This window comes from Heptranchias perlo, chromosome 2 (assembly GCF_035084215.1).
Source record: "Heptranchias perlo isolate sHepPer1 chromosome 2, sHepPer1.hap1, whole genome shotgun sequence".
NCBI lineage: Eukaryota > Metazoa > Chordata > Chondrichthyes > Hexanchiformes > Hexanchidae > Heptranchias > Heptranchias perlo.
Window position 1 is genome coordinate 78,491,037 of NC_090326.1, and position 25,496 is coordinate 78,516,532.

Here is a 25,496-nt window from a genome sequence, read left to right on the forward strand (position 1 = left end):
GGATAAGGCAAAAAAGGGAACTTATGTCAGACACCGAGAGCTCAATATTGCAGAAAGGCTAGAGGAGTATAGAAGGTGTAGGGTTGAAATTAAAAACGAGATTAGGAAAGCAAAGAGAGGGCATGAGAAAATACTGATAAGTAAAATCAAGGAAAATCCAAAGATGTTTTATAAATACACAGAGTAAAAGGATAACTAAGGAAAGAGTAGGGCCTATTAGAGGTAACCTATGTATGGTTCTTAATGAATACTTCATGTCTGTCTTCACAAAAGAGGGGGACGATGCAGACATTGTAGTTAAGGAGGAGGATTGTGAAATATTGGATGGGATAAACATAGTGAAGGAGGAAATATTAAGGAGATTAGCATCTTTGAAAGTAGATAAATTGCCAGGCCCGGATGAAATGTATCCCAGGCTGTTACGAGAAGCAAGGGAGGAAATAGCGGTGGCTCTGACCATCATTTTCCAATCCCCACTGGCTACAGGTGTGGTGCTGGAGGATTGGACGACTGCTAATGTTGTACCGTTGTTTAAAAAGGGAGCGAAGGATAGACCAAATAATTACAGGCCAGTCAGTCTAACCTCGGTGGTGGGCAAATTATTGGAAACAAATCTGAGGGACGGTATAAATCGTCATTTAGAAAGGCACGGGTTAATCAAGGACAGTCAGCATGGATTTGTTAAGGGAAGGTCGTGTCTGACTAACTTGATTGAATTTTTTGAGAAGATAACAAGGATGGTCGATGAGGGTAGTTTGATGTAGTCTACATGGATTTTAGCAAGGCTTTTGACAAGGTCCCACACGGCAGACTGGTCAGAAAAGTAAAAGCCCATGGGATCCAAGGGAAGTGGCAAGTTGGATCCAAAATTGGCTCAGTTGCAGGAAGTAAAGAGTCAACGGGTGTTTTTGTGACTGGAAGGCTGTTTCCAGTAGGGTTCAATAGGGGTCAGTACTAGATCCCTTGCTTTTTGTGGTATATAGTAATGGTTTAGACCTAAATGTAAGAGGCATGATTAAGAAGTTCGCAGATGATACAAAAATTGGCCATGTGGTTGATAGTGAGGAGGAAAGCTGTAGACTGCAGGAAGATATCAATGGACAGGTCAGGTGGGCAGAAAAGTGGCAAATGGAATTCAATCCGGAGAAGTGGGAGGTAATGCATTTGGGGAGGGCAAATAAGGCAAGGGAGTACATAATAAATGGGAGGATACCGAGAGATGTAAAGGAACAGAGGGACCTTGGAGTGCATGTCCACAGATCCGTGAAGGTAGCAGGACAGGTAGATAAGGTGGTTAAAAAGGCATACGGGATACATTCCTTTATTAGCCGAGGCATAGAATATAAGAGCAGGGAGGTTATGCTAGAACTGTATAAAACATTGGTTAGGCCACAGCTTGCAAACTGCATACAGTTCTGGTCACCACATCGCAGGAAAGATGTGATTGCACTAGAGAGGGTACAGAGGAGATTTACGAGGATGTTGCCAGGACTGGAGAATTTTAGCTATGAGGAAAGATTGGATAGGCTGGGGTTGTTTTCATTGGAACAGAGGAGGCTGAGGGGTGATTTAATTGCGGTGTATAAAATTATGAGGGGCCTAGATAGGGCGGGTAGGAAGGACCTATTTCCCTTAGCAGAGGAGTCAGTGACCGGGGGCATCGATTTAAAGTAATTGGTAGAAGGATTAGAGGGGAGCTGAGGAGAATTTTTTCACCCAGAGTGCGGTGAGGGTCTGGAACTCACTGCCTGAAAGGGTGGTGGAGGCAGAAACCTTCAGCTCATTTAAAAAGTACTTGGATGTGCACTTGAAGTGCCATAACCTACAGGGCTGCGGACCAAGGGCTGGAAAGTGGGATTAAGCTGGATAGCTCTTTCTCGGCCGGCGTGGACACGATGGGCTGAATGGCCCCCTTCTGTGCCGTAACTTTCTATGATCGAGGAATTCCTAAGTTCCTAAGAGTTTGGAGAGTGCGTGGAGGGAGATGGGAGAGAAACTAGAGAGAAACACGGGTTCAGGGCTGGGGCAGAGGGAATCTGGGTGGGAGATTTGGCTTGGAGGGAAAGGGGAAGGGGAGAGGAAAAACAGCAAGGGCATCTGAATGGATGGTCGAAGTCTTGGTGACAAAGAATTCCATAAGCTACTTGCACTTGTTAGAGGTAAAGATTGATAGTGGTTTAAGGAGAAGATTGATGGTGCAGGAAAGAATCCGGGGGTTATACTAAACCTACCCCTTAAAAGACAGTTTTGCGTATACTTGGGTTGTCTCAAGCTTTAAGGTCTGTTGAAGTCTCACTGCCTATGGGTAGTAGTGTAGCACATGTTCTCTTCTCAGGATTAAAACAGCCATGGAGGAGGTAATCTGGAAGAATCAGCGAGACAGATCAAGAGATTCCGCCATATCCCTTTGATTGGCACTATATCTTTAGGACGGTTGCTAACCACCTGTAGTCATCTTCAAATACAGCTCAAGAATAGATTGACACACCCTTTATCCATTATCTTTGATGTGACTCAGCTATGCAGGTTTCCAAGGTGATCAGTCTTTCTTTTGTATCAACCATAAAGTGTGTCTCAGCAGTTCCAATTACTTCAGCCAGTTCAGAGTGAGGTTACCTTTTCAGACAAAACTTTCTTGTATTTTTTTTAACTGCAACCATAATACCTAAAATGACCACAAACATAATCCCACTTCAGGTGACCGAACCATTTTGTTACATAGATCGCTTCCTAAAGTGTCAGTCAAATACACTGGAACATTTCAAAAAGTTTTAACTGTGCCTGTGGGAACTTCAGCAAGATAGCATGTTATATTAATAAAGAGTCAAGAAGACTCATTGCACATTGCTTAAATCACAAGACGGTCTGGTTTCTTCTTATCCAAGGCAGCTTGACGCTTAGAGGAAAAGATCTATGGTCAACACATCTCTATGTAGTTAACTGCTATTTTGTCTCATTACTGAAATCATGTAATATGCACCCATGATATGCTCCTCCTGCGCTATGTGGGGAGTCGTGGACACTACCAGTGTCCCTGGCGACCATGTGTGCAGGAAGCATGTCCAGCTGCAGCTACTGGCTAACCACATTTTGGAGCTGGAGCCGCGGGTGGATTCGCTGTGGAGCATCCGCGATGCTGAGACTATCGTGGATAGCACGTTCAGTAAGGTGGTCACACTGCAGGTAAAGATTACACAGACAGAAAGGAAATGGGTGACCGCCAGACAGAGTAAAAGGACTAGGCAGGTAGAGCAGGAGTCCCCTGGGGCCATCTCACGCTCAAACAGATATACCGCTTTGGATACTGTTGGGGGAGATGGCTTATCAGGGGAAAACAGCAAGAGCCAAGTTTGTGGCACCACGGGTGGCTCAGCTGCACAGGAGGGAGGAAGAAGAGTGGCAGGGCTATAGTGATAGGGGATTCGATTGTAAGGGGAACAGATAGGTGTTTCTGTGGCCGCAAACTCCAGGATGGATGTTGCCTCCCTGGTGCTAGGGTCAAGGATGTGACGGAGCGGCTGCAGGACATTCTGGAGGGGGAGGGTGAACAGCCAGTAGTCGTGGTCCATATTGGTACCAATGACGTAGGTAAAAAAAGGGATGAGGTCCTGCAAGGTGAATTTAAGGAGTTAGCAGATAAATTAAAAAGCAGGACTTCAAAGTAGTGATCTCAGGATTACTACCAGTGCCACGTGCAAGTGAGTATAGGAACAGGAAAATAGACCGGATGAATACGTGGCTGCAGGGATGGTGTAGGAGGGAGGGATTAGATTCCTGGGACATTGGGACCGGTTCTGGGGAAGGTGGGACCTGTACAAGTGGGACGGGTTACACCCGAGCAGGACCGGGACCAATGTCCTCGCGGGGGTGTTTGCTAGTGCTGTTGGGGAAGGTGTAAACTAGAGTGGCAGGGGGATGGGAACCTGAGCGGGGAGTCAGAAGGGAGTAAAGTTGAGAGCAGCAAGAGAGGGGAAGACCCAGGGGAAATTTACAATACAAATAGTACAAACAGTTGTTCAAGAACAAGTGAAAGGGAAAAGCGTAGAGCAGCAGAAAGAAAGTGTACTTTAGACACTACAGATAAAGTGAAAACTAGAGGATGTAAGGTGATTAACCCAGCATCAAAGCTGAAGGTCAGGCTAGGGTGTGTGGCCCAACTAAGAGTTCTATACACAAATGCACGGAGTATAAGGACTAAATTAAATGAACTACAGGTTCAAATTCAAATTGGAGGGTATGACATGATAGCTATTACTGAGGCATGGCTGCAGGATGGTCAGGATTGGGAACTCAATATACCGGGTTATAAGGTCTACAGGAGAGACAGGGAAAATGGAAGAGGGGGAGGAGTAGCCTTAATGATTAGAGATTAAATCACTTCAATGATAAAGGAGGATATAATGAGAGGTAAGCAGCAAACAGAGACTTTATGGGTTGAATTGAGAAATAGGAAAGGATCTAAGACTATAGTGGGAATTGTGTATAGGACCCCTGGCAGCAGCTCTGAAGTTCTGGATTGTATAAATGCAGAGATTAGACAAGCGTGTAAGAAAGGCATACTGGTCTTAATGGGGGACTTTAACCTTCACATAGATTGGGAAAAGCAGACAAGCAACTGTCAGAAAGGTAGTGAATTTCTTCAGTGTGTTCGGGATAGTTTTCTACTGCAGTAGGTCCTAGAGGCAACAAGGGAGCAAACTATACTAGATTTAGTAATGAGTAATGAACCAGATTTAGTTAATGGCTTAACTGTGCGTGAACATCTATCCAATAGCGATCATAACATGATCAAGTTCAATGTAGTGTTTGAAAGGGAAAAAAGTGAGTCAGCTGCTAAGATTCTAGACTTGGGTAAGGCCGACTTCAATGGGATGAGACAGAGACTGTCCACAGTAAACTGGGCAAATCTGTTAATGGATAAAACGACTGATGATCAGTGGGAAATGTTTAAAGAAACATTTAATGTGATACAGAATCGGTTTATACCCCTGAGGGGCAAGAACTCTACTTGCCAAAAAAAACAGCCATGGACAACTAAAGAGGTAAGGGACAGTATAAGACATAAGGAAAGGGCATACAAAAAGGCAAAAAATGGCACAGGCCCTGGCAATTGGGAAAGATACAAAGATCTACAAAGGGTCACAAAACAGACAGTAAGATCTACAAAAAGAGAGTATGAAAAGAAACTTGCAAGGGATATCAAAACCAATACGAAGAACTTTTATAGTTATATTAGGAAAAAGAGGGTGGTCAGGAGCAGTGTTGGCCCCTTAAAAACTGAAAGTGGGGATATTGTCATTGACAATGGGGAAATGGCGGACATGTTGAACAATTACTTTGCGTCAGTATTTACAGCAGAAAAAGAGGATTGCATGCCGGAAATCCCAAGAAAACTAATATTGAATCAGGGACAGGGACTCAATAAAATTAACATAAGTAAAGCAACAGTAATGAAGAAAATAATAGCACTAAAAAGTGACAAAGCCCCAGGACCAGATTGTTTCCATCCCAGGCTTTTAAAGGAAGTAGGTGAGCACATTGCAGATGCCCTAACTATAATCTTTCAAAGTTCTCTAGATTCAGGAACTGTCCCTCTAGATTGGAATATTGCACATGTCACTCCGCTTTTTAAGAAAGGAGAGAGAGGGAAACCAGGGAATTATAGACCAGTTAGCCTAACATCTGTTGTGGGGAAAATGCTGGAGTCTATAATTAAGGATAGGGTGACTGAATACCTCAAGAATTTTCAGTTAATCAGAGAGGGCCATCATGGATTTGTGAAAGGTAGGTCGTGCCCGACAAACCTGATTGAATTTTTTGAAGAGGTGACTAAAGTAGTGGACAGGGGAATGTCAATGGATGTTATTTATATGGAGTTCCAGAAGGCATTGAGGAAGGAATCGAGGGAAAAGTATGGACTTGGTTAGGAAGTTGGCTGAGCGAAAGGTGACAGAGAGTAGGGATAATGAGTAGGTACTCACATTGGCAGGATGTGACTAGTGGAGTCCCGCAGGGATCTGTCTTGGGGCCTCAATTATTCACAATATTTATTAACGACTTAGATGAAGGCATAGAAAGTCTCATATCTCAGTTTGCTGATGACACAAAGATTGGCAGCATTGTAAGCAGTGTAGATGAAAACATAAAATTACAAAGGGATATTGATAGATTAGGTGAATGGGTAAAACTGTGGCAAATGGAATTCAATGTAGACAAATGTGAGGTCATCCACTTTGGATCAAAAAAGGATAGAACAGGGTACTTTCTAAATGGTAAAAAGTTAAAAACAGTGGATGTCCAAAGGGACCTAAGGGTTCAGGTACATAGATCATTGAAGTGTCATGAAAAGGTGCAGAAAATAATCAATAAGGCTAATGGAATGCTGGCCTTAATATCTAGAGGACTAGAGTACAAGGGGGCAGAAGTTATGCTGCAGCTATACAAAACCCTGGTAAGACCACACCTGGAGTACTGTGAGCAGTTCTGGGCACTGCACCTTCGGAAGGACATATTGGCCTTGGAGGGAGTGCAGCGTAGGTTTATTGGAATGATACCCGGACTTCAAGAGTTAAGTTACGAGGAGAGATTACACAAATTGGAGTTGTATTCTCTGGAGTTTTGAAGGTTAAGGGGTGATCTGATCGAAGTTTATAAGATATTAAGGGGAATGGATAGGGTGGATAGAGAGAAACTATTTCTGCTGGTTGGGGATTCTAGGAGTAGGGGGCACAGTCTAAAAATTAGAGCCAGACCTTTCAGGAGCGAGATTAGAAAACATTTCTACACACAAAGGGTGGTAGAAGTTTGGAACTCTCTTCCACAAACGGCAATTGATACTAGCTCAATTGCTAAATTTAAATCTGAGATAGATAGCTTTTTAGCAATCAAAGGTATTAAGGGATATGGGCCAAAGGCAGGTACATGGAGTTAGATCACAGATCAGCCATGATCTTATCAAATGGCGGAGCAGGCACGAGGGGCTGAATGGCCTACTCCTGTTCCTATGTTCCTATGTAAGGGAATTAACTCTTTTGATTGGATTACAGCTCTCTCATACGACCTTATACCAATAAATCTCCCATGGGATTTTCCGCAGGTAGTCCAGGACCTGGAGTGGGGTTTCTGATGACTACCATAGTCTTGCTGCAATCTACACTTAGCAGCAGATAGTAGACCATTGTTACATTACATTACATAGAATTACAAAGAATATACAGCACAGAAACAGGCCATTCGGCCCAACTGGTCCATGCCTGTGTTTATGCTCCACATGAACCTCCTCCTTTCTTTATCTAACCCTATCAGCATATCCTCCTCATTCCTTTCTCCCTCATGTGTATATCTCGCTTCCCCTTAAATGCATCTATGCTAATCGCCTCAACTACTCATTGTGGTAGTGAGTTCCACATTCTAACCACTCTCTGGGTAAAAAAGTTTCTCCTGAATTCCCTATTGGATTTATTAGTGACTGTCTTCTATTTATGACCTCTAGTTCTGGTCTCCCCGCAAGTGGAAAAATCTTCTGTACGTCTACCCTGTCAAATCCTTTCATAATCTTAAAGACTCCTATCAGGTCACCCCTGATTCTTCTCTTTTCTAGAAAAAAATCGCCCCATCCTGCTCAATCTTTCCTGATAAGTATAACCTCTCAGTTCTGGTATCATCCTAATAAATCTTTTTTGCACCTTCTCCAGTGTCTCTATATTCTTTTTATAATATGGAGACCAGAACTCTTCACAGTACTCCAAGTGTGGTCCAACCAAGGTTCTATATAAGTTTAACATAACTTTCTCTGCTTTTCAATTCTATCCCTCTAGAAATTAACCCCAGTGTTTGGTTTGCTTTTTTTATGGTCTTATTAACCTGCGTTGCTACTTTTAGTGATTTGTGTGTCTGTACTCCCAGATCCCTCCGCTCCTCTACCCCATTTAGACTCTTATTATCCAAGCAGTATGTGGCCCCCTTATTCTTCCTACCAAAATGTAAAACCTCACACATGTCTATATTGAAATTCATTTTCCAATTACATGCCCATTCTGTAAGTTTATTAATGTCTTCCTGTATTTTGTCGCAGTCTTCCTCGGTATTAACTATACCCCACCCCCCCCACACAATTTGGTGTCATCTGCAAATTTGGAAATTGTACTTCCGGTTCCCGAGTACAAATCATTTATGTAAATAGTGAACAATAGTGGTCCCAGCGCCCCCCTTTTGCCAGTGTGAGTAACTACCTTTAACCCCTACTCTCTGTTTTCTGTTTTGTAGCCAGCTTGCTATCCATTCTGCTACGTGTCTTGCATCTACTGAAGCAATATATTATATGATTGACACAAGATAAAGCATATTCAATAGCTCAATGATACTGAAAGATATCAGGCCTCATAAACACATTGGTAATGATTTACCTACCACTTAATAAAACTTGTTTAAGATCAAGTATCATCACTCCTCAAAATCACTTGGGGTAGAAATCACTCAGAGCAGTGAACCAACGCTGCTCGCCGCTCCATAGATTTATACTAACCCACAAACCTACCGCAGTCTTTTCTTCGGCCACTTCCTCAAATAGGAAGTGGAGAAGAGCCCAGCGTCAGTTCAAGCGAATCTAGGACCCTGGGAGAAGTGAGCGGATCGAGCTGTCCCCTCGACCAATCAGATCGCAGCATTTTTGACAAGCTGCGTTCACTGTCTCTGCAGGCTTGAATTGTTAAAACAGGAAGTGAAAAGTACAACATTAAAATCAATGTAAAAACAGTTATAGACAATAAAATAAAGAAAGGGTAAGAAATAATTCAATTAAATAAGAGACAGAAGGGAAAAGTTTTTTTTTTAAATGAATTTTTAAATTTTTAACTTTTTTTTAATGACCAAAAGCTATTAAAAGAAGGAGTAATGAGACTCACATTTTTTTAAATTAATTTTTAGTTGTTTGGCAGTCATTAAGACTGACTGCGCTGTTAAAACTTAGTTTAGACCTGTATTTTTAAGTGTACCTGTTTTGTGGTGTAATTAGTTACTTTCCAGCTGGGCAGATGAGCAAGTTTGCACATTTTCAATGGTTTCTCTGATTGCAGCGTGCAATGTCCCTTTAATTCGAAGCTGTCAATTTGCCGGCAAACCACTAGGAGCAAGTTCCGTATTTCCACGTTTCACTGCGTATGTGCGAACGCCAAAACTTGCTCCTCCATTTCGCCACTAACAACAGAGAGCACTGTTGAGCTCACGTTTTGGGAACGATTTCTGCCCCCCTTTTTCTCAATTATTTGTACTATAAAATAAATTTTGCCCTATCTACCATGTTGGATTTGTAATATTTGCTTAAGATGCAATTTATTTATTTATTATTCTCTCCTCCTTCTCCAAAACCTTTTTCTTAGTCATTTTCATAATTATATTTTTAAATTACTGGCCGCACAGTGTATTGTTCCTCCGATGTGCTATGATGTGAATGATAGAAAGCGGCTACAACCCAGTGAACTGATCTTTTATACCTCGTTGAGTATGTGCTGAGGAGTCTGAGCTCAGCTTCACAGGCTGGGTAATTCATTCCAGCTGCTCTTGCACACTTTCTAGAAGTTAACTTGAGAGTGGAAATGGCAGAGATCTGCTAACAGGTTAACCAACCTGCCACATTGACTGGGGAATGTCAGGTGGGTTCTGATAAACTGGCTCATAATGGTGAAGGTCAAGATCTAAAGTTTGTTGAATAATAAAGATGTTGCAAATGTATGCAAAACATGCAAATTAATTCACATTGTCCAGTGTTTAACAGCTTCAACCTGACTATTGTAACAGTACTTCTACTTAATTTGGATTAGGCATTTGAGCATCCTGACTGGGAATAGAGATGGCTGTCCTATCAGGGGACTAAAGCTACTGGACCTCATATACATTGACATTGTTGGATTAAAACAACTCAGAACTGTACTAGGAGCATCCTTCACCCACTATCGGTGAGACTGTATACCTTCTTTATGCTTTTGTTCATTTCATGATAGAAAGCAGCACATTCTGCAGTGGGGCTCCCGATAACAATTCGAGTTATAATGCACTCGAATCCTGATCCAGTCTACACAATCTTTGTGCATATCAGTTGGGTTGGGAGTCTCATTTTTGGTAGTGCCTTCAGTTTATTAGCCATCCACATGAGTTGATGGGAAACTTGTTAGTGGCAGGGTTCAGTTTTAGTGATTTGGCCAATAAAGTTGCCTCCTTCCAGCTTGACAAAGCAAGGGTTAGTTTGACACTAAAGATTTACTGGCTATAGCCCATGGAATCATTGGTGTAAACAATCATGGGTTTAATTATGAAGGGACTGCGATGAAACAATTAAAAAGTGAAATTCCATTCTCTTGTCGGGAAAATTGATTTTAAAAATAAATTTGTCTATGGGCACAACCATTGGCCTCTGTATCACTTGGAGGGTAAAAAAAAATCAGTTTGGGTTTCCGCTCCTAATAGTTATATAGTGCGTCTGCCGGAAATTGAAGTGCGGACAGGATCAGGATCAGGATCAGCTCTGCTACCCTCCATGATAGAATAGCCTGCTAGGACCCACTGTCTAGGCTCCAACATAAAGAATGGTCACTTGGTTGATTTATTGGGGGTGGGAGGAAGTAGCGCTTGTAGTACTACATCCAGTGTGATTTAGTACCTTTGGGAGGGAAACAGTCATTTTTATTTTCAAATGGCACTGTGCTAACCCACAGTTCTGAACATGCCTGAAACTTCTTTATCAGTTTAAGCAGATGTTTCACCTACATGGAGTAACAAAGACAAACACCAGTGCTATTGTTTTCTATGTTTTTTCTAAATTTTCCTCTGGGAACTTGATGTGCTTTCAGTTTGACTCTATTTGCTTGTATTATGCTTTAATAATTCTCTAAGGATTTTCATCATGCATTTTGGTAATTTTTAACATTTAAGTGTTTCTGGATGGTGTTGTGCCACAGGAATGGTGGGTTGCAAGTTTGATTTTACGGTGCTGCAGAATTCCTGACCTCTGATACATCACCTTGTGTTTAAGTGTTCTCCCCCTAGGGAGGAAACATCAAAGTAACAAGTTATTTTTAGGCTGCTCTTCTGCACATCCTCACAAATGTAGAGTCTATTGTCATGCCACTATTTTTCACATTTCTAACATCCTTTTTTAGATGCTTGTTGAGGGTTCTTGATTCTTTTGGAACCGAGCCAGAATTTAACCATGCTGAATATGCCAAGGAGAAAAACTATGGCTCCCCTTGGGGCAAACTCAATCTAATTCCCAAGCAGTTTTACAACATGTTCCGTAAGTAAATTAAATATAACTCACTCCAGGGCTATATATTAAGTGAACCACAAGTAAAATACTGAGATGTTTTACTGTGATTTCTCATATGTAGTGCATCAAAAATAATGTGCAGCTGTATATAATGCTCATTTGTCACCATCTCTGCAAACATTTTTATTTATAATGCACCTGTTTCTTAAAATTCATTTTATAATATAAATTGATGCATGTTATGCATAAAAATCACTTTAAAATCCAGTTATATAAACATTTTTGAATATAATTTTGTTTGCTTATAATGTGCACTTAGGTTCTGGATCCATTCTGATCGCATTCAGTTTGAGGGAGAGAAGAGTGAGTCTAAGACTAGTGTTTTAAACTTAAAAAGGGCAATTATGAGGACACAAAGTCAGAGCTGGCTAAAGTGAACTGGGAAATTAGGTTAAGGGATAGGTCAGTAGAGATGCAGTGGCAGTCATTTAATGAGATATTTCATAACATTCAGCAAAGATTCTTTCCAGTGAGAAAGAAAGACTCCAGGGGAAGGACGTACCATCCGTGGCTAACTCAGGAAGTTAAAGATAGTATCACATTGAAAGGAAAAGCATACAATTCTGCGAAGATTAGTGGCAGGTCAGAAGATTGGACAGAATATAAAAAACAGCAAAGAATGACTAAAAGAACAATAAGGAGGGAGAAATTAGAGTACGAGAGAAAGCTAACTAGAAATATAAAAACAGATAGTAAGAGTTTCTACAGGTATTTAAAAAGGAAAAGAGTAAGTAAAGTGAGCGTTGGTCCTCTAGAGAGTGAGTCTGGGGAATTAATAATGGAGAATAAGAAAATGGCGGATGAATTGAACAGATATTTTGCGTCCGTCTTCACTGTGGAGGATACAAATAACATGCCAGAAATAATTGTGAATCAAGAGGTGAAAGGGAGGGAGGAACTTAAAACATTTACAATCACCAGGGAAAGGGTTCTGAAAAAAATATTAGAACTAAAAGCTGACAAGGCCCCAGGTCCTGACGGACTTCATCCTAGGGTTTTAAAAGAAGTGGCTGCAGAGATAGTAAATGCATTGGTATTAATTTTCCAAAATTGCCTAGATTCTGGAAGGGTCCCATCAGATTAGAAAATATTCAAGAAAGGAGGAAGACAGAAAGCAGGAAACAACAGGCCAGTTAGGTTAACATCTGTCATAGGGAAAATGCTAGAATCTATTGTTAAGGAGGTTATAGCAGGGCACTTAGAAAATCTCAATGCAATCAGGCAGAGTCAACACGGCTTTGTGAAAGGGAAATCGTGTTTGACTAATTTATTAGAGTTCTTTGAGGAAGTAACATGCAACGTGGATAAAGGGGATCCTGTGGATGTGGTGCACTTGGATTTCCAGAATGCTTTTGACAAGGTGCCAGATCAAAGGCTACTGCACAAAATAAAAGCACATGGTGTCGGGGGTAACATATTAGCATGGATAAAGGATTGGTTAGCTAACAGAAAACAGAGAGTAGGCATAAATGGGTGATTTTCAGGTTGGCAAGATGTAATGAGTGGAGTGCCACAGGAATCAGTGCTTGGGCCTCAACTATTTACAATCTACATCAATGACTTGGATCAAGGGACCAAATGTATGGTTGCTAAATTTGCTGATGACACAAAAGTAGGTAGGAAAGTAAGTTGTGAAGAAGACATAAGGAGTCTGCAAAGGGATATAGATAGGTTCAGTGAGTGGGCAAATATTTGGCAGATGGAGTATAATGTGGGAAAATGTGAACTTGTCCACTTTGGCAGGAGGAATGGAAAAGCAGTATATTATTTAAATGGAGAGAGAGTGCAGAACCCTGAGGTACAGAGGGATCTGGGTGTCCTAGTACACGAATCACAAAATGTTAGTATGCAGGTACAGCAAGTGATTAGGAAGGCAAATGGAATGTTGTCATTTATTGCAAGGGGAATGGAATATAAAAGTAGATATGTTTTGCTACAGTTGTACATTGGTGAGACCACATCTGGAATACTGTGTGCAGTTTTGGTCTCCTTATTTAAGAAAGGACATAATTGCTTTAAAGGCAGTTCAGAGAAGGTTCACTCGACTGATTCCAGGGATGAGGGGGTTATCTTATGAGGAAAGTTTGGGCAAGTTGGGTCTGTATACATTAGAGTTTAGAAGAATGAGAGGTGATCTTATTGAAACATATAAGATCCTGAGGGGACTTGAAGGGGTAGATGCTGAGAGGATGTTTCCCCTTGTGGGAGAGACTAGAGCTAGGGACCAAAGTTTAAAAATAAGGGGTCTCCCATTTAAGACGGAGATGAGGAGAAATTTTTTCTCTGAGGGTCGTGAGTCTGTGAAACGGCCTTCCCCAGAGAGCAGTGGAGGCAGGGTCATTGAATATTTTTAAGGCCGAGTTAGATAGATTACTGATTAATAAGGGAGTCAAAGGTTATAGTAGGTAGACGGGAAAGTAGGGTTGAGGCCACAATCAGATCAGCCATGATTTTATCAAATGGCATAGCAGGCTCGAGGGGCCGAATGGCCTACTCCTGCTCTTAATTTGTATGTTCGTATGTATGTATGTTCGTATTTCAACATAAAATGGTGCATGATAAAGGCAAAAAAAGGTTTAAAATGTTAATAGATATTTTATTTTGAGATAGAGACAGAGCACAGCTTTAGAAGTAGTGCAACAAGATCCTGCTGTGATTGGTCTGAACATGAATGGGGTTGAAATAGCTAAGGATAAAAGTTGAGAGAGATCTAGGGATCCTATTAGACTCAACGCTCAGCATATCCAATCACTGCTGCACAGCAATCAACAAAACAAACCGAATGCTGAACTATGGACTTGATGGTTTGACTTATAGGGAGAGGTTGGATAGACTGAGACTTTTTTCCCTGGAGAGTAGGAGGTTTCGGGGTGATCTTATAGAAGTCTATAAAATAATGAGGGGCATAGATAAGGTAGATAGTCAAAATCTTTTCCCAAAGGTAGGGGAGTCTATAACGAGGGGGCATAGATTTAAGGTGAGGGGAGAGATTCAAAAGGGTCCAGAGGGGCAATTTTTTCACTCAAAGGGTGGTGAGTGTCTGGAACGAGCTGCCAGAGGCAGTAGTAGAGGCGGGTACAATTTTGTCTTTTAAAAAGCATTTGGACAGTTACATGGGTAAGATGGGTATAGAGGGATATGGGCCAAGTGCAGGTAATTGGGACTAGCTTAGTGGTATAAGCTGGGCGACATGGACATGTTGGGCCGAAGGGCCTGTTTCCATGTTGTAAACTTCTATGATTCTATGTAGCCAAAAAGGTCGAATACAAGTCAAGGGAAGTCATGCTCAAACTGTTTAGTGCTCTGGGCAGAGTACTATGTCCAGTTTTGGTCACCAAAACACAAGGGAGACATGCTTGGCACATTTGAGTGAACAACCATGAAGCTGATACCTTCTGACAAAGGTCTGAATTATGAGGAAAAAAGGGAGATACTTGGGCTTTTCAGCCTTGAGTGGTGCTGACTGAGAAATGACCTTAATGAGATCTATAAGATAGTAAACTGTATGGGAAAGGTAGATCCTGAAAATTGACTTCAAAATAAATTGTAATAGTAGGACAAGGGGACACAAAGGCAAATTTGGGATTGACATCAGGAAGTTTTTTACACAAAGTGATCAACACATGAAATGGATTTCTGGGTAGAATCATGGAGACGAAAATCCTGGAATTAGTTAAGGTACAAATCGATCACCCTCAGCATTGGACAAAGTAAGTCAGAGAATATGGACTCTCTCACATGTCTCTGCTGTCTTTGTGTTGCTGATTGATTATCTCTCTCCTCTTATGTTTCTTTCTGTGGGTGGTGTAGTGCACAGGTTGAGCAGCCAAAGACTGCATTAAGGTGGCAGTAATGGAGAAAATGTTGCCCTCAGTAGCTCCCTTCACATTCTCTCTCCCAATCATTCTTGCTTCCTCAGTCCCATTGTGTCTGCTACCTCTTCACCTTACGACCTATTCCCCTTCCTACCACCCTCTCATTCCCATCACTACACCTACCTCTTTGAACTACCTGCTCAACCCCTGTATCCTCCCCTTCCCCACATGATGCTATCATTCACCTCACCCTTAACTCTCCATCTACTCCCCCCATGGTCAGGTGTTGAGATACCAGAGGCCCCTCAGTTTAATTTCTCCTGCCCCCCCTCCACTCCCTACCTTCCCTTCCTTTGTGTTTCAATCAAAAATGTTTCGCATGATTTCAAAATTCAACTTGTTTTTTTTAAAATAAAATTAGAATGAGGACAGATACTATCTATCCGCCTTTCTCTCTGTGTCTCTGTTTCTCACTTCCTCCTGTCTCACAGGTGTAAGACTCTTATCTTTCTCTCACACACATACTCAGGTATAAGCGATAATTAGCATTGACTTTTCTGACTATTAAGAAAACATAGTTGAGATAATTAGCTTGTTTCAAAATTCAACTGGTGCTTTTTGGTGTTTTTGAACTAACATTAACAAGAGAACTCTCTTTCTCTGCCTCTCCCTAATACGCTTCCTGAAGTTTATTGAACACAAAACAAAAGGTGTGTAAACAGTAGTATTTTCTCTCTCTCTCTTTCAACACCATCACTGTTTTCAAGTAAACATACTCAATATGAATTTTATCTGCATAAAGATATTGAACACATCCTTGAATGTGTTGTCGCCACCCAAATCCGCGCCCATCTTTCCCGCAGCTCCATGTTTGAAATCCTCCAATTAGGTTTCCGCCCCTACCGCAGTACTGAAACGGCCCTCATCAAAGTCACAAATGACAGCCAATGTGACTGTGACCGAGGTAAATGATCCTTCCTCATCCTTCTCGACCTATCTGTAGCTTTTGACAAGATTGACCACACCATCCTCCTTCAACACCTTTCCTCCATCGTCCAGCTGGGTGGGACTGACCTCGCCTGGTTCCATTCTTATCTATCTAGTCGTAGCCAGAGGATCACCTGCAATGGCTTCTCTTCCAGCTCCTGCACCGTGACCTCTGGAGTCCCCATGGATCTTGACTTGGCCCCCTCCTATTTCTTATTTACATGCTGCCCCTCGGCGACATCATCCGAAAACACAATGTCAGGTTCCACATGTGCGCTGACGACACCCAGCTCTACCTCACCACCACCTCCCTCAACCCCTCCGCTGTCTCTGATTTGTCACACTGCTTGTCTGACATTCTGTACTGGATGACCAGAAATTTCCTCCAACTAAATATTGGGTAGACCGAAGCCATTGTCTTTGGTCCCCAACACAAACTCCGTTCCCTGACCACTGACTCCATCCCTCTCCCTGGCCACTGTCTGAGGCTGAACCAGACCATTCGCAACTTGGTGTCCTATTTGACCCTGAGATGAGCTTCCGACCATATATCCGCTCCATCACCAAGACCACCTACTTCCACCTCTATCATCTCCCGTCTCCACCCCTGCCTCAGCTCATCTGCTGCTGAAACCCTTATCCGTGCCTTTGTTACCTCTAGACTTAACTATTCCAATGCTCTTCTGGCTGGCCTCCCATCTTCCACCCTCCATAAACTTGAGCTCATCCAAAACTCTGCTGCCCATATCCAAGTCCCATTTACCCATCACCCCAGTGCTCGCTGACCTACAGTGGCTTCCGGTCCGGCAATGCCTCGATTTTAAAATTCCCATCCTTGTTTTCAAATGCCTCCATGACCTTGCCTCTCCCTATCTCTGTGACCTCCTCCAGCCCTACAACCCTCCCAGATCTCTGCACTCCTTCACTTCTGGCCTTTTGCGCATCCCGATTTTAATTGCTCCATCATTGGCGGCCGTGCCTTCAGCTGCCTAGGTCCTAAGCTCTGGAATTCCCTCCCTAAATCTCTCCGCCTCTCTACCTCTCGCTTCTCCTTTATGACACTCCTTAAAACCTACTTCACCTGCCTGATGCCTTTTTATGTGGCTCGGTGTCGAATTTTGTTTGATAACGCTCCTGTGAAGTGCCTTGGGATGTTTTACTACGTTAAAGGCGCTATATAAATGCAGGTTGTTGTTGTTGAAATTGTTCTTTAGCTTTTCTTGTTGCATTCTGGGAAATTAGGTGCACTGCACATGCTCAGACTGTACAATCTAAATTCAGCTCATGAAGTCACAGCTCTAAGCAAAAATATCAAATCCAAGCCCAGGCTTTTGGGAAAGACCATCAAGTAAAAACTTTAATGAACATATTAAAAGATAATTTTTTACTTATTGTGAAATATGTAATTTTTGATTTTAAAAAAAGTTTAAATTCTTATTTTTTTAACAATAGAAATTCCGGTTACTGAGAAAATTGCTGGTGAAACAAATTTTCAGAAAGCATTTTGAGTGATTTGTGGAAACCTGGTGGCCAGGTGGTACAGTCAAAGTGATGAATTTATATAGGTAAAACCCAGTATAAAGTGGACATTGGAATTTGTAACGGGAAGAAAAAAAAAATGACAACAGGAAGTCAAAGAAGTGCACGGGGATGTAAATCATATTTTTATTTTTTATCTTCTTGGGAGCATGAATATAATGATTTACACTAATAAATAGTGCCCCAGTTCATAAAGCTTTTGTCACAGGCCGAATGGAAATGAAGATGGCATGTGAACTTCAGTTTAGCTTAATGATGCTCAGGGTCTATTTTCTTCAAAACTAAATGTAGGCTTCTTGCAACGAATGTGATTAATAACAATATAGGTATCACATTTTCACACTTCAAGCAGACGGATTACATTAGCTCATGTGTATGAGGGTCTTGTCAATTCTTTGAAAAATATCTGTTTTATAAGTTAAGCAAGTAGGTGCATTAGTAACCAGTAAGCACAGTCAAGACTGCTTAATTTATATTGTATTTTCCAATGTACTTGCAGCCCATACACCTGATAACAGTTTTTTGGGCTTTGTGGTGGAGCAGCATTTTAACGGCAATAATATCACTCTCGCTAATAAAATCCGAAGAACTAACAAAGCTCTGGTTTATGGTAAACTGGCAGACTATTGGAAGGTAAGTGCTGTCTACTTTTATCTCTTGTTGATTGTTGACATATTTTCATTATATTTTTTATCCTGAAGAATATATTACTGCCTAGCCCAGGCAAAAGATTAATACTTGGGCTTAAGAAAGGAAATGGAATTGGCAAAAAAATAGGATTGAAAGAGACTGCAGGTGTCTATCAGATTAATTATTTCCTATCTAGTAACTGCAAACAAGTTGGTAGAATTGTTCCCAGGTGGGAGTCTCAGTGGTGCAGAGGGTTAGGCACTGGCATTTCTCTTCTGGGATTTTAAGTTCAAAATCGACCACAGACTGATGGGATGAAATCTCCTCTCTCTACTAGCTCTAAAGGTCCTAAGTGAAATGAGTTTGGACAGATTCAATCCAGTTTGGCAGTATTTAACCATCTCAATTAGAGAGTTTGCAGAGTGACACATGTAGAAAATGGTATGGTAGAGGGTGGGGAGTGCTATTCTGAGATTAGAACTGAGAGGTGTTGAGGCAGGGTAAGGAATTGTCTAACCATGCTATATCTGACCTGGGATTGTTTGGCATTGACATCGGAGCACAGATTCCAGCAATGCCGTTGCAGAACTTCCCATGTGATTTAACAGATCTTTGATATCGCTATCACCTTCAATCCCTTTTCTAGCTCTGGTCTGTGTCCAGGTACCCCTTGAATACCAAGGTACAGCATTTACTAGCTTGCTGAACACCAATGGATACTGCATAGAAATTTTGTTTTGGTTGCCCCTGGCCTTAATGTTTTGATTTAGTTTTGTTATTCTCTGGTGGTTTGTTTCATTTGAAACTAGCTTGCATAACCCAGCACTTCCTGAAATTTTAACGGTTTCACCCTTTAACAGGAGACTCTTGTTGAATTCTCCATTCCACCGGCAAATCTTAAAATGGGACCCTTTCACATTATACGCTTCACTGAATTTCTAGTAGTCTGTTCCCTTTAAAGGGAGTACTTAATGTATCCCTTGGAGCTGAGATTTTCCCAGATTCACAGTTCCAATAGCCAACTATAAAACAGGATCCTTTCAAATTAGACAATTTTACTTTCTCTTGTCCTTAAATGCATTTGTTAATTAAATTCCATCTGACACCCTCTCCCCTCCTCTCTCTCTCTCTCTCTGGCATTTTTCAGCCCATGTTAAATGGTCTAAATCCCTCTGAACATTAGCAATCTCCTTGCTATTTATTACTTGCTCACAAGTCATCAGCAAATTTTATGATGCTACTAAGTATCCTGCTCCATTTCATTCACAAATAGTGTGAACGGCAGTGAACTCAGGACAGATCCCTGTGGAATGCTTGGTTAATGACTTCCCAAGCTAAGCAATTTCCATTTTTTACTACGTGTTGGCTTCTGTTGCAAAACAAATTCTCAAACCATTTGGAAAAGCGGTGATCTATTCCATGTACCGTAACCTTTTTCTAACAATGTCATTTGAGAGAACTATGTGAAATGCCTTCTGAAGATCCAAGTAAACTACCATGTATCCACTGGACATTCCTCATTTTGCAGCCTAGTTACCTCTTTCAACAATTCTACTAGGTATGTTAAATAATATCTATTACAGGTGTACTTCTAAAACCATGTTCAAACAACTTTACTATCTTTCTGAATGTATTGTATCATGTTAGGAAGTTTATGGTACATAGTGACATTTCTTGAAAATTAAACAAATTAAAAACCATTTTAAGGCCCTGCAAAAACATTTTCAAATTATGTATATCCTCTTCTAAAAGGCTGGAATAATTTAATGATGTTATATTAATAAGACTTGTTTGAAAGTTTTGAACTAAAGCCTAGGTTGGCCAAGGTAAGGGATGTTCTATTTTTAATGATGCCTCCTGATTTTTACAGGATAAAACATCTTTCCTGGATATTGTCAGAAAATATGCTGAGATCCATGGTACATTTCACAATGAACGTAATGTCCTTTTACCCGAGTATGTAACTAATCATGGAATCCTCAGTGGGCATAACCTTCATCTCTTACTAAGAGGGATTAAGGTTAGTAAAACGTTAACAATCTATAGTAAAGTAATTGGTTATCACATTGATGGACACAGATAGCATATGTATATAATTGTGTTTTTGGAACATTTAGGATACACAAGTACAATCTTTGAAGTTAGAAATATTAATTCAGCAATGTCTTTAAGAAACCATGATGGACACAATGACTGGGAACATATAAAAGAGGAAAGATGCTGGGGCAAGATTAAAAGTGCGAATATAAAAGGTCTCAGAGAGGCATACTTAAATGAAAAAGACAAGCTAAACAGTGACTAAGAGAAAAGTCCAATAAATAATAGTAGGGATGTTTAAAGATGGAGCTGGCAAAAACATAGTGGCAACGTAAAACAGCCAATGAAAGCGAGGACTAATTCCGAGAGATTGGAATTAGTATCATGCATATGTTATTAAATAGCATGTGCAATGTAGCAATTATTGTGACTAGTATTTGTGTAAATAATTGTATTATTTAATCATTGAGCTATGCAAAACAATTAGTGAAAATTCTGGAATATAATGAGAACTTGAATTTGTAAAATGAAGTGGTTTAATAATTTAAAGCATGGTCTTTGCATGATTGAAGGAAATAATGGATGGTAGAAGGCAACAATTCACAACAGTTAACAAACCTGAGGTGCAAACCCAATTATTGCAGTGCTTTTCTGTTTACATTTGAAAATAGGATCTTATATTTGCTTGATTAATGTTGTTTCCAATGAAAAGCTCCCTATCCTTTGGCCTATTACCAAGGTAGTCAAGTAGAGCATAAGAGACTATTCGTATCTCCTAACCAGTTGGCGAGAAACATATATAATACATAATATACTCACACCGTACTGTTCCTTTAGCTATACTTATCTGAGGCATGTGAAGAACTTAAAATGTTGGGGAATTGCTCATTGTCTGTCTCCCAATAAGAAAATATCAGTTATGTCTTAGACAAAATGCATCTCAAATAGTCTTAACTATTTTTTGATTTTGGACTCTATTCATGTGCATAAGGATGCAAGGCAACTAGTGCTACCTATGGGAATATCCAAATGGGAGACCCTCCAGAGCGAAATATTGGAATTCTTTTTGAAAGCACTGAAAATGTACATTCAGATAAAGCCAGCTTTCTGCATCCTAGAAGACCCAACTAAATTATATGCTATAAACTACAAGATTGTTAGCCTACTAATGGCCTGTGAATAGGCTGCATCTTATGAGCATTTTACTATAAAATCAAACCATTTTATTATAACCCTGTGCAGATCATTGGTGACACCACATTTGGAATACATTGTAGCCCCAGTTCTCTGACCCATGCTTCCTGTGTGCATGGCTTTCTGCTGGGAATGCAGGATGTATAATTGACCCTGCGTTAGAATCAAAGAATCACACAGCACATGTGTGTGGAGGCCATTCGGCCCATCGTGCCTGTGCCAGCTCTTTGGAAGAGCTATCCAATTATTCCTACACCCCTGCACTTTCCCGAAAGCCCTACAAATTTTTGACCTTCAAGTATTTATTCGATTCCCTTTTGAAAGTTGCAATTGAATCTGCTTCCACCACCCTTTCAGGCAGTGCATTCCAGATCAACAGAAGGACATACCAACGTTAGAAATAGGAACAGGAGTAGGCCATACGGCTCCTCGAGCCTGCTCCGCCATTCAATATCATGGCTGATCTTCGACCACAACTCCACTTTCCTGCCCGATCCCCATATCCCTTGATTCCCTTAGAATCCAAAAATCTATTGATCTCGGTCTTGAATATACTCAACGACCGAGCATCCACAACCCTCTGGGGTAGAGAATTCCAAAGATTCACAACCCTCTGAGTGAAGAAATTTCTCCTCATCTGAATCCTAAATGGTCCACCCCTTATCCTGAGACTATGCCCCCTAGTTCTAGAATCTCCAGCCAGGGGAAACAGCCTCTCAGCATCTACCCTGTCAAGCCCTCTCAGAATCTTATATGTTTCAATGAGATCACCTCTCATTCTTCTAAACTCCAGAGAGTTTCAGTCCATTCTACTCAATCTCTCCTCATAGGACAACCCTCTTATCCCAGGAATCAATCTAGTGAACCTTCATTGCACCGCCTCTTAAGGCAAGTATATCCTTCCTTAGGTAAGGAGACCAAAACTGTACACAGAATGCCAGATGTGGTCTCACCAAAGTCCTGTACAATTGCAGCAAGAGTTCTTCACTCTTGTACTCCACCCCCTTGCAATAAAGGCCAACATACCATTTGCCTTCCTAACTACTTGCTGTACTTGCATGTTAACTTTGTGTTTTACATTTAATAGTTTCTCCCCATTTTAAAAATATTCTATTTTTCTATACCTCCTACCAAAGTGAATAACCTCACATTTCCCCACATTATACTCCATCTGCCACCTTCTTGCCCACTCACTCACCCTGTCTATATCCCTTTGCAGACACATTGTGTCCTCCTCACAGCTTACTTTCCCACCTAGTCAGCAAACTTGGATACATTACACTCAGTCCCTTCATCTAAGTCATTAATATAGATTGTAAATTGCGCAGCACCTCACTAGTTACAGCCTGCCAACCTGAAAATGATCCATTTATTCCTACTTTCTGTTTTCTATCCATTAACCAATCCTCTATCCACCACGCTAATTCATTACCCCCAACCCCATGAGCCCTTATCTTGTGTAACAACCTTTTGTGTGGCACCTTATTGAATGCCTTTTGAAAATCCAAATATACTACATCCACTGGTTCTCCTTTATCTACCCTGCTTGTTACATCCTCAAAAAACTCTAATAGATTTGTCAAACATAATTTCCTTTTCATAAAACCATGTTGCATCTGCCTAATCTTATTATGATTTTCTAAGTGCCCCGTTACCACGTCCTTAATAATAGGTTCCAGCATTTTCCCGACTACTGATGTCAGGCTAACTGGTCTTAGTTCCATTTTCTCTCTCCCTCTCTTGAATAGCGGTGTTACATTTGTTACCTTCCAATCCACTGGGACCATTCTAGAATCTAGGGAATTTTGGAAGATCAAATCCAAAGCAACCACTTTCTCTGCAGCCACCTCTTTTAGAACCCTAGGATGTAGGTCCAGGGGATTTGTCAGCTTTTAGTCCCATTAATTTCTCCAGGACTTTTTCTTTACTAATAACTACTTTTAGTTCCTCACTCTCGTTAGACCCTTGGTTCCCCACTATTTCTGGTATGCTTTTTGTGTCTTCTACTGCGAAGACAGATACAAAATATTTGTTTAACATCTCTGCCATTTCCTTCTTCCCCATTATAATTCCTCCTGTCTCCGCCTCCAAGAGACCCACGTTTACTTTTGCTACTCTCTTCCTTTTTACATACTTGTAGAAGCTCTAACAATCTATTTTTATATTTCTTGTTAGTTTACTCTCATTTTATTTTCTCCCTCTTTATCAATTTTTTGGTCATCTTTTGCTGGTTTCTAAAAACCCTCCCAATCCTCAGGCTTACTACTCTTGTTGGCAACATTATAAGCCTTTCCTTTTAATCTAATACCATTCTTAACTTCTTTAGTTCGCCACGGATGGATCACTTTTCCCGTGGAGTCTTTATTCCTCAATGGAATGTATATTCGTTAAGGATTATGAAATATTTCTTTAAATGTTCGCCATTGCTTATCTACCGTCATATCTTTTAATCTAATTTCCCAATCAACCTTAGCCAACTCACCCCGCATATCTAAGTAATTGGCTTTCTTTAAGTTTAAGACTCTAGTTTCGGACTTAAGTTCGCCACTCTCGAACTCAATGTGAGCCCCAGAGGATCCCTTACTATGAGATTACTAATTAACCCTGTCTCATTACAAAAGACTAGATCTAAAATAGCCTGTTCTCTGGTTGGATCCACAACGTATTGTTCCAATAAACTGCCTCGCATGCATTCCATAAACTCGTCCTCCAAACTACTTTTGCCAATTTGGTTTGCCCCGTCTATATGAAGATTCAAGTCCCCCACGATTAGTGCTTTACCTTTATTACAAGCTCCTCTTATTTCTTGATTTATACTCTGTCCAACAGTATAACTACTCCCACCAATGTTTTCTGCCCCTTGTTATTTGTTAGCTCCACCCATACTAATTCTACATCCTGATTTTCTGAGCTAAGATCCTTTCTCACCACTGCCTTTATTTTGTCCTTTAATATCAGGGCTACTTACCCTCCTTTTCCGTTTTGTCTGTCTTTTCAAAAAGTCAAGTACCCTGGAATATTTAGTTCCCAACCTTGGTCACCTTGCAACCATGTCTCAGTAATGGCTACTAGATCAAACTCATTATCTCTAATTGTACCATTAATTGGTTTATCTTGTTATGAATGCTTTGTGCATTCAGATGAAGCATAACTCACTGCCTAAAATTTTTTTTCCTCATGTCACCTTTGGTTCTTTTGCCAACTACCTTAAATCTGTGTCCTCTGGTTACCGACCTTTCTGCCACTAGAAACAGTTTCTCCTTACTTATTCTATCAAAACCCTTCATGATTTTGAACACCTCTATCAAATCTCCTGAACCTTCCCTGCTCTAAGGAGACCAACCCCAGCTTCTCCAGTCTCTTCACGTCACTGAATTCCCTCATCGTTTTACTTGGATATGCACTTGAAGTGCTGTAACCTACAAGGCTATGATTCATCCCTGGTACCATTCTAGTAAACCTCTCCTGCACCCCCTCTAAAGCCTTGATATCCTTTTTAAAGTGTGGTGCCCATAATTGGACACAATACTCCAGCTGGGACCTAACCAGTGTTTTATAAAGGTTGAGCATAACTTCCTTGCTTTTGTAAGCCTGGGATCCCATATGCTTTTTTAACAGCCTTCTCAACTTGTCCTGCCACCTTCAACGATTTGTGTACATACACCCCCCGGTCTCTCTGTTCCTGCACCCCCTTTAAAATTGTACCGTTTAAGTTTATATTGCCTCTCCTCATTCTTCCTAGCAAAATGTATCACTTCACACTTCTCTGCATTATATTTCACCTGCCATGTGTCTCCCCATTTCACCAGTCTGTCTATGCCCTCTTGTGTCTGTAACTATCCTCTTCATTCTTTACTACATTGTTGTGCCATTTGGGCACTCTACCTTGAAAAGTACCTGAGGAAGGAGGAAGTCTCCGAAAGCTTGTGAATTTAAAATAAAATTGCTGGACTATAACTTGGTGTTGTAAAATT

At 40.9% G+C, this 25,496-nt stretch overlaps 1 protein-coding gene across 1 annotated transcript in view; it reads left to right on the plus strand.

Annotated features, from left to right (window-relative positions):
• Window positions 1–25,496, plus strand: part of LOC137332160 (alpha-1,6-mannosylglycoprotein 6-beta-N-acetylglucosaminyltransferase A-like) — a 78,645-nt gene that overhangs the window by 17,534 nt on the left and 35,615 nt on the right. The window contains exons 7-10 of the mRNA XM_067995868.1: window positions 9,819–9,953; window positions 11,154–11,287; window positions 18,161–18,294; window positions 20,162–20,311. Of these exons, the coding sequence (XP_067851969.1) occupies window positions 9,819–9,953; window positions 11,154–11,287; window positions 18,161–18,294; window positions 20,162–20,311 (553 nt within the window). The remainder of the gene's footprint in view (window positions 1–9,818; window positions 9,954–11,153; window positions 11,288–18,160; window positions 18,295–20,161; window positions 20,312–25,496) is intronic.